The sequence below is a fragment of the Ammospiza nelsoni genome, chromosome 7 (genome assembly GCF_027579445.1).
Source record: "Ammospiza nelsoni isolate bAmmNel1 chromosome 7, bAmmNel1.pri, whole genome shotgun sequence".
Taxonomy (NCBI): Eukaryota; Metazoa; Chordata; class Aves; order Passeriformes; family Passerellidae; genus Ammospiza; species Ammospiza nelsoni.
The window spans coordinates 15,148,436-15,158,212 of NC_080639.1; the positions used below are offsets into that span (position 1 = coordinate 15,148,436).

Consider the following 9,777-nt stretch of genomic DNA (forward strand, 5'->3'; position numbering starts at 1 on the left):
GTTGGCTGTACTTATTACTCGGACATTTTAGGAAGATGAACACAATACTGCAAGTCCTTAATTCATAGTTTGTAACTGGAATCTCTTTCACAGAGCAGTATTTGCAACACTAGGCCTTTAATCAACACTGAACAGTATCCCATTAGCCTTCAGCACCGGCCTCTTGGAGAAAAAAAGAAAAAATATTTTTATGCTCAATTAGTTACAGCCAAAGAAAAACTTGGAGCTCCTTTCATGTAAAGGAAATCACCTTCCCATGCAGATAGCACCTCACCGAGCAGCTGATGCCAGAAAACACAAGCTTGAACGAAACTGACTTATTGTTACGCTCTTGTCTGTTTCAAGTTTGTTAGTCAACACGCACAGCAGTAACAGCCATGCCGGCTGGGCAGCTGAGCGGGACACGCTCCCCGCCCGCCGGCATCAGCCGCTCACACAAAGTGTCTGCCAGGGGCACTCAGGCAGGGGGACAATGTGGACAGTGTCCGTGTTCCCGCGGCCGCAGGGCCCGGAGCCCACCCGCCCCTCCGCGTCCCTACAGCCCGGTCGCCCCCGCCGCGGCCCCGGGCCTTCCCCCCGCCGCCCCCCTCCCCGGGCTGGCTCCGCGCACGGCCCGGCCGCCCCTCACCTTCTCCTGGGCCTTGCGGTAGCGCTGCAGCGCCTGCTGGGTCAGGTCCCGCACGCGGAGCTGCCCGTCCTTGCAGGGCACCACGATGCCGGTCCGCCCGAAGCACACGGTCACTTTCATCTCAGCGCGCCGCCATGCCCGCCCTGCCCGCCCACGAACGGCGCCCGGCCGGGCCCGGCAGCGCCGGCAGGTGCGGCTCGGCGGCCCCACGGGGGCGGGCGGCAGGTGCTCCCGCGGGGCTGCGCCTCGGAGCGCGGGCAGCGCCGGCAGCGAGGCCCGGCCGCGGCCTCTCCTTCCGCCGTGCCCGCCCCGCCCCGCGCGGCGCTCCGGGAGGCGCGGGCCGGGCCGGGCCGGGCGGGGCGGCCGCGGGCGGCGGCGGCGCTCGCCCGGGGCACGGAGCGCCGGGCCGGGCTTAAAGGGGCCGCGGGTCAGCGCCCCGGGCAGCGGCGCCCTTGCCGCGCGGCCGGAGGATGGGTGTCCCTTGCACGCCGCGCTGTGCGGAACGGGCAGCCAGGGTGCACCCGCGCCGCAGAACCCAGCCCGGTCCGCGGCAACGGCCACCGGCGTGAAATGCTGCGCTGAAGCGCGGGGCTCTGCCGGGCACGGAGAGTTGTGTGCCCCGCTGGCCGAGCAGCCCTCCCGCCAGCACGGCTCTGGGTTGGACCGCGGTAGGCACAGAGCATCCCTCGCGCTTCGAGCAGGCCCCGTGGCACACAAAACACACCTAAGAGAGAAATTGTGCCCAACCTGCTCGGCGGTGCAGCGACCGGGACCACAGCACAGACCTTGTCCCACGAAGCTGTGAAACACCTGCACACAGCTGCCCACCCTGAACTTCAGAGACTGACCCGAGACCTCACGCGCACCTTGTCACACTATACAGAGACCTTCAGGCACTGCCAAGCACCACAGCTGCTCTGCGGGACACACAGCACGCAGAGAAACCCATCACCCCCATACAGTGACAGCCCATACTCTTCAAGTCGTGGTACAGCAAAGCCATACACATGCATAATGGGGTGTGAGGCTCTGCAGCGCTCCCCAAACACCTGCTATTCTGCAAAGTACCGTTTTCTGTACTACTTGGTAACCAAATAGTGCTCCCTACACGTCACCTACCTCTAGACCACATACAACGTAGTACAAGTACTCAGTTTTCTCATAATCATAACAGATCAATCTACCCACCAAGATGCGTATTACTGAAAATCACTGCAAAGCAAAGGCAGTATAAAAATACCTCTAAACCACAGCATGACATCACACAGCACAAGGGGACTATTACTGCAGTAGAACTGCCTCACCAGTTCACATTAGCATTCAAATGGGCAGTCCAAGCCCTGTGCTGTGTGATGTAACCAAATGACAGTAACAGAGATGTTGCAGTGGAAGTGGGCCAGAATAGCATAAGCTGAAGGTTGACTGAATAGAGAGGTTTTGGGATGAGATGAGGACAGAACCACATAAACTCCAGCTAGTGGAAAGTTTATCCTGGTTCCTCAGGAGCAGGCAGCTGTGGTGTGTGGGACTGATGCAGGTAGTAAACAATTCCTCCTTGCCTTTTCAAACCCAGAAGTGTCTGCCACCAGCCTGCAGTGTTTCAGAGCAAATCACAGGGAAATAATCTATTAAGCCATATATAGAACTTTTCCTGGGTGTGTACGTGTGTTTGCATGTGTAAGTGAACAAATGTGCATCCCACATGCTTTGAGCCATAGAAAAATTACTTTCTTTTTCCCTCCAGGAGCAAAGAAGCAATACAAAGAAACAGGAATTTTCTGTTTCTTCAGAAAACACCACGGGTAGGGTAGCACAACTTGTAGGCCAGAAACACCTCCAGAGCAGCTAGGATGGTGCTGGGGACACTTGGTTCTCTGGCGTCAGCCCGTATAGCCATTTCAGATCCACCACTGTGTTCCTGCCAACTCAGCCCAAAGCCAGCTCACTGCTGCCTCCCAATAGCAGAAGCTTCAATGGTTTCAATGGTGTCTTGCGGATCAGCACCACTGTAAGCATTTTTCATGCTAAATGAGGATTCTGCCAACTGCTGGAAGGACCAGCAAGTCAGATAGGCTACAAAAGTGTTACTAATGAAAAGTAATCAAGGAGGAGAAAAAGGGAAGCTTTGGTATAACTCCTAGCCAGTTCTGTAAACTGGGTTTTTAAGGAGGGAGAAACAGCAGTACCTGGGGTAGGGAGCAACAGCTCCTCACTTCCTTCTTTGCTCCTGAGCAATGATAAGGAGGAGCACTCCCACACAGCGGCCTCAGAGCAAGCAGGAGGCAGGAGGAGTTCAGCTGCTGATGCGCTGGTGGGAAGCCTGGGTCCCTGTGCTTGTATGGTTTTGGTTAGTTAGGTTACTAATTGACTGTGAATGTAAAGGCTTCTGTTTCTCTCTCCCTTTCTCCCTCTCTGTTTATAAGCAAGTCTGACACACTGAGGAAAAACTGTGGTATGATTTTATTTTTCCTCAAATTCTGAAAAGTGCAGGTGATTTGCACTTTAACTGGAGTTGGGTGGAGCTTGTTGACAGAGAATGTGTGTTATACCAACTGGTATGTCTGAAAAAAATTAAAAACATTTTCCCCCAACACCATACCTGAAGCATAAGCAGCAGGTTTCAAAGTGTCTATGATTAGACTATAAGGACCTATAGCTATTCCAGAAAGAAAGGAAATAAAAGGTTGTCTTTAAATGTGTGTGCTTAGTATCTTACAGAAACTGAGTTGTATTTAATTACCGCACATCAACAAGGGGGAGTGAGAAAAGGTTACAGAGGAATCACCAGTGTGTTTACTGTCTGCCCGTGTTTGTTTGAAAGTTATGCATGGTATTACTAATAAGACATTGTGTTCTTCTGGGTGAATTACACATTTGTTTATGCTGAAACAGTCTGAAAGTCTTTGAAGCCATCTGGTAACAATTAACACCTACATATCAGGGGTTTACCTGTAACTATCCCTGAGACAACTTTCAGAAAAGAAAGCCTGTACAACTTTCTGAAAAGAAATCCTATCTTCTATCAGAGAGCTGATGATTTTTTTCTCAGGGATGGAGAACACTTCTCCAAAAGCAAGTTCCTCCAATGCAGGTAACAACATAACAAGAAAAGCTGTCATATTTGGACAGCCAAGAAGCTAAATATGAGAAGAGCAGGAGTGTTGAACTACAATTCAAAGAAAACACTTCTTAAGAAACTACAGTATGAGTTGCAATATAGTGAAAGAGAGAAGAGTGTAATTTTTACTTATCAGATCCCTACACCATTTGCTCCTGAATGAGATCATCAGGAATCATGACCAAAAAATACTTTCCTGGAAAAATATACCTCATGGACCTCTGTGAGCTGAAGGCTTCCAAATCCCAAAGTTCCAAACCCACTTCTTGTTGGGCACACAAAACCCCTAAGAATCAAGTCATCAGTATCTCATCTTTATGTCCAATTTACTTTACTCAGAGTAAAAAACAGCAGCTTTTAAAACTGACTAATTATGAGGTCTTGTTTTTACTATACTTGTGTGCATTTAAGAGGACATGCCTGCTTTTGTGACAGAAATCTGAACCATATTTCATTTGAAGTAGATCATCATCCAGCTAATGCTGTAAGCAGCATAAACTGGCTTTGCCCCCCAGAGGAGGACTTCTGCTCCCTCCTGGCCCCAGCTGTTTGTTCCCGTCCATTCCCTTTTGTGTGCCAGCACGCACAGTTGCAGGTCTGTGCATTGAGATGCTGTGGAAATTAATTTTTTTGCCAGATTAGCTTTCAGCCAAATCAGTTCTGCAGAAACCAGAAAATCGAGATGGATCAGAACTCAGTTCTGTAATGGGGTTTAAAGCCTATGCTGGCCCAAGGGAGAACATGGCACAGCATGACAGCAGCCTTTTTCTTTTGATTTATATCAGGTTACAGTACTTTGCAGGCAGCCTGGTTATGAGCTTCAGACACAAATACATATCCATGAGATAATATTCACAACATTCAGGTATCAGTTTCATGAGAGGGGATGAGCAGATTTAACAACTCATTCTCACTGAGGATTACTACTCTTGCCTTCCTCCCTTTCCTACCTGATGCTTCTTGGATATCTCTCTGAGCCATTTCAATGCATCAGTCTGGCAGAAAATTAACACAGGAAAAGGGAAAACATTGTTTTCTGCTTTGTTGGCAAGCAAAGGCCACACAGGGAAGGTTCTGACACATCCCAGAGCAGGCTAGATGGCAAGAGCAAGGCCCAACAGCTAGGAGCAGAAGGGGAGTGGACAAGACCTCCACTTTCATCAACCACAGTAAGTTCTTTGCCCAAATGACTGCCTCAGCTAATTTCTTGCACTCTTCATGTGAGTTTGTCCTATAATTGACTGGTCTGCTATCCCATCTGCCTCCTCCCCACACAGGCTGTGGGCTGTCAGATCTGTACACTCAGTTCCTGAGCACTGAATAGGAAACTCTACAGACACCACACAAGGTGCTGAGCCAGTGTAAGCTCACTTTACAACATCATCATCCCTTACTCTGGGTCAGCCCTCCATGTGAAAGCACAGGGCTCCCTGCTGGCCTGTGATGTTTCACAGGTCAGCAGTGTGGTCACAGCTCCGTGCCTGACCCAGGTCACATTGGTACTGCTGGCAATTTCCTGATGGGCAGATGCTGTGGCAGCAATACAGTGTTATCATGATACTGCAAGAGCTCTATTGTCATTAGACTGCAAAGATTGCATATTACTAGAGTTTCATACCTCCTTAACATTTCTCTTAGGCAGCTTCTCTAGGCATTGACTCTTCCTTGCCCTCACAGTAGCCAACTGGCTCCAGTTCCTCCTCAACGAGCCAATCCACTCTTCTATAACAGTCTTCTTATTGGCTACAGGTGTGACCTGTTAAAATCAGGCCTGCTCCTAATCCTTAATAATTGGCTCAGCTGCAACTCTTTAGGGGGTAAGATTACATTCTATACTACCTTTATTTACTTACATTTTATCCCCCTACAATAGAGCCCCACTAACACTCCTGCCCTCCCTGCTGACCATTCCTTCCCACAGTGGCTTTAGCACAGTGCCAGCCAGAGGAGTAGAATTGTAAACTTCTGAAATCATGTTTTTCTATGTTGAATGGTTCTTACACTTTCTCTACTACAACTGAAAATCACAATAAAGATAATCAGCACTTTGCGTTTATATCTGTGAGGCTTCATCTAAAGATTCCAAAACAATCAGCAATTGTCAGTGAAGATTTGTAATCACTGTGCCAGCAGACATGGACTGGTTAAGCAACCTGCTTAAAAACACAAAGGAATTTTCCCTAGTTTTGCTGCTAACAAGCCAACACAAGTGCTGACCTTTAGTTTTTGGCTCTGAGCAGTGTCTCCTTCCTACACCATCACACATTAGACAATTAATTATTTGACATCAGGAGCCAGGGTTGCCAAGAAGATGCTCCTAGAGCACTATTGACTCAGCCCCATTAATATAGCGTGTGAGAGGAATACATTCAGTCTGAGTTCAGGAACTTGAAAAAGCCCTAAAAGAGCCTTAAGATGTTATTACTCAGGTATGATTTTTCTGGGGTTTCAGAGACTGGAATGGATTTGGAGATAAAGTTAAACCAGATGAAAACAAAAAAAAAACAAAAACCCTTTTTCATTTAAATCAATCTCATAATCCCTGGAGATCTGGTTTGTGATTTTTCAAACTTTTTCCGGTAACACAGTAAAATGTATTTGTTTGCTCCCTACTGAATGTTGTTACCAGTAAACCCTTTGATTACTAAAGGCAAAAAGGGTCATAATTTCTGCTGGTTATATTTTGCATTTCTCCCAGCTTGAATAATGAAAATCAATAAAACCACTTTCACAGACAAGTCTCAGTGGTACAATGTTGGTGAATAAAGGGAAAGCAAACTAACAAATATTCTTGGAAAATGCAGTAGAATTTTTAAAAATACAATATAAAAGATCTTTTTACAATCTATATAAAATCAGGTTCTCGCAAAAGTTTGAATTGGAACCTAATTTAAAGTTGAAATAATAAATAAAGAAATTGTGAGACTTTCAAAGCAAGATGATTCTCAGTTTCCATTCATGATGCCACTCCTAGTTCACCCTGGATTTTCTTTCTGCTCATATAACTATATTGATTTAGCTCAAGAAAAACATATATTTTTTTAATATCTGTGCTCTATAAGGATATGAAAGAAGAGTGTGCTTGAATATCTAGTATTATACCCCCTGTAATATCAAAATAAAAGTCTGGAACCAGATGGGAGAAATCCACTTTCAATTAGTCAAGGCAGAATTCGGGTGAGCAGGGATCCCTGCTCCCTGCTGGCGCTGCAGGGCGGTCCGGGAGTGCTGGCCCAGCCCTGCCCTGAGCTGGGCAGCCAGCCGGACTGTACCAGCCCCTGCCAGGCTGCACCAAGCCCTGCTGGCATCCTTCAGAACTGGGCATCCTTCAGCTGCCACGGGCAGCACGGGCTCCTGGCAGTGGGTGCACGCCTGCAGGAGAAAAGGCTGAGTGCAGAAGAGCTGAACACTGTGGGTTGAACCCCACCCCGCAGTGTGGAAAGGAATGTTTTGCTCATCGGATAATGATTTGTTTACAGTTAATTAAGCATAAGAGCTGTTGATAACAAGTTCTGTTTACAGTGTGGGCAGGAGATGGCTCTGTCTAAATAGGTCCAAAGGATATTAACATTCTTAAAAGTTTGGCAGGTGTAGAAATTAGTCCCTAAAAAAAACTAAAGGTATGTTCAGAGAAATCCAGAGGGGGAGGAAAATCTTAATAAAGCCCTAGGGGATATTTATGTATAAAAGTTACATGTTTAAAGATTTCTTCAAAATGGTCCTCAGCCACAAAGTTATGTTAACACCTTAGTGATACAATCTCTAGGACATCGAGAGAGAAAGAAAAGCCTTTTGAAGCTAACTTAAAAGCATAGGTGGATATAATCCTAGATTTCTTTTTTATTTGTGTTCACATATGTCAAAATAATCTTACTCACTGTTTTCATTTTGACAACTAAATTCTGCTTCACTCCAATCTCCATCTCATTTGGCATGAAGGGTGATTTTATGGTTCATGACCACAAAATGACGGCACACTAAGGTCCTATTTATTACTTCATCAGAGTTTCATTCTTGCTCTGTGATGTATCTTGCCCAGGATCAACAAGATGTTTCTTCAGGACATCCAAGAAGGACCAAAGTCCTCTTCTGCTCTGCAGCAGCACAGAAAGACACAGCACTATGTGGAAGACTTGTTTTGTGACAGGGAATGTTATTGGGCAGTGAGATGGTAGAAAGCATGCCCAGCTCTGGACTATCCCTAATTCTCCACAGTCACCTAAACTCAAAGGAGAGGTTTATTAACTCTGTGATAATATCAGCTGTGTACTATTACCCGGGATTTCGTCTACATGGAGACACCTCTCCATGACAATCCTTGCTCATCCTCTAGGCAGCAAAATGTACAAACAGAGTGTATGGTAAATTGAGGTTATGCAGGAGCACATAGGCTGCCCTGAAAATCACTTTGGCTTAACTTTTTCCTCACAGGAATTTGTGGACAAAAAATCTTTAACAGTTGCACAGGAGGAATTCTCCTCTTGAGCTAGAGAAGAAAAAGAAGGTTCAGCCCTTTACTACAGCATTGATCAAGAACATTTAGGTTAAGATCCTGGGGTCTGTCAAATTAGTTCTGATACCAAACATCTTGTGTTTAACATGTGTTTTAGAGCCTGTGTCCATGGGATGCTCTCATGTCCCATGACAGCTTTATAAGTGATGATTTTCTCTTCTGACACCAACACTGTCACCCTCCTTAGGAGAGTGCTGCTCACTTCCCAGGGTGGCTTGGAACTGCTGCACAGCAGAGCTGCCTTTGCTTACTGATCTGAGCAAGGAGGTGTTACACGGGCTCTCTGTTCTTCCCACCCTAAGGCTACTCCTGTAGCAATGCAATTTATTCATCTATCCTTACTCAAAGCTGTGCCTAAAGGCACAATATGGCCTTTGATTATCCAAGAGAAAAAAGTGAGCTTTCAAGGGCCACCACTGGCTTCTATTTAAGAGTATGTAATTTCTAGATTCTGTTTACTTCTAGCTTTTAACACTAATTTCTTTTCCTTTGGGTTTCATTAGTTGCTTTTTGTTTTGCTTTCATTTTGTTTGCAGCCATTGTTTGTGACTGCTAATGGCAACATCTATATGGGTCGTAATCTGGCCAGTATCTATAATTTTAATTAATATATGTGATTTTTAAATGTCTTTTTCAGCACAAAATCCATGAGAAGACCATTTACATCACAGCTAAAAGTGCAGGCTTTTAAAAAGATTCTCATAAATTCTCAGCTTTCTGTTTACTTTCTCTTGCCTTTTCCCTTTCTTCCTTTCAGTCTGTTTTATAACTGTCCAGTCATATGAGCTACAGATGCTTGAAGTTTTTACCCATTCATTCCCCAAAGCTGAAAGATTTGCTTTAAACATGGAAAACCTGTGGGCTCCCAGGCCAGATCAGCCTTGGGAGATCTCAAAGAGAGAGGAAATTTTGATCTCTGAGATCACAAATCAATCGCTCTAGCAACAGGGCAGGGAGAAGAGAGGGCTCAGTGGAAAGAGATGCTGTGCCTGTTGCCAGCTGCATTACCTTCAGCTGCGGAAGGAGGAGGGTGTGTAAGTGTCTGTTCCCGTCCCCTGACCACAAAGGATTTATTTAAAATGCATGCCAGAAGGAGGATTAGAGCAGAGCCCTCCCTCCTTTCCTTTGTTCAGGAGGAGGAAGGGAGCATAGCCCTTGGCTACTGGAGTCTGGGCTCTCCTACTACTCACAGCCTACTTCCTTCTGCCTTCCTCTTGTACTTGGCCATCACTTTTGAAAAGGATTGCTCGATATTCCAAGAATGACATTGTGCTTTACAGGAGTATCAGTCTCCAGCCTGCTCCATAAATTGTGCTCTACTTACGTAGACTGTGCCTACCAAACTATCTGGGTCAGGCATGCACAGCAGCCTGCCTTTCCTTTAATGTTTTACCAGAGCCAGTCCCTCGCATGATCCTTTTGCCAGATGGTCCCTAATCCTTGAACATATCCAAAATCCTTCAGCTATGATTTCTTGATCTCTTCAACAACAGATATTCTTCTTGAGTGTATACAGTA

The 9,777-nt window shown here is 46.2% G+C and overlaps 1 protein-coding gene across 1 annotated transcript in view; it reads right to left on the reverse strand.

Annotated features, from left to right (window-relative positions):
• PARD3B (par-3 family cell polarity regulator beta) overlaps positions 1-754 on the reverse strand; it is a 390,768-nt gene extending 390,014 nt beyond the window's left edge. Inside the window, exon 1 of the mRNA XM_059475508.1 lies at positions 629-754. Within this exon, the coding sequence (XP_059331491.1) occupies positions 629-748 (120 nt within the window). The 5' untranslated portion in view covers positions 749-754. The remainder of the gene's footprint in view (positions 1-628) is intronic.
• Between the last annotated feature and the right edge of the window lie 9,023 nt (positions 755-9,777).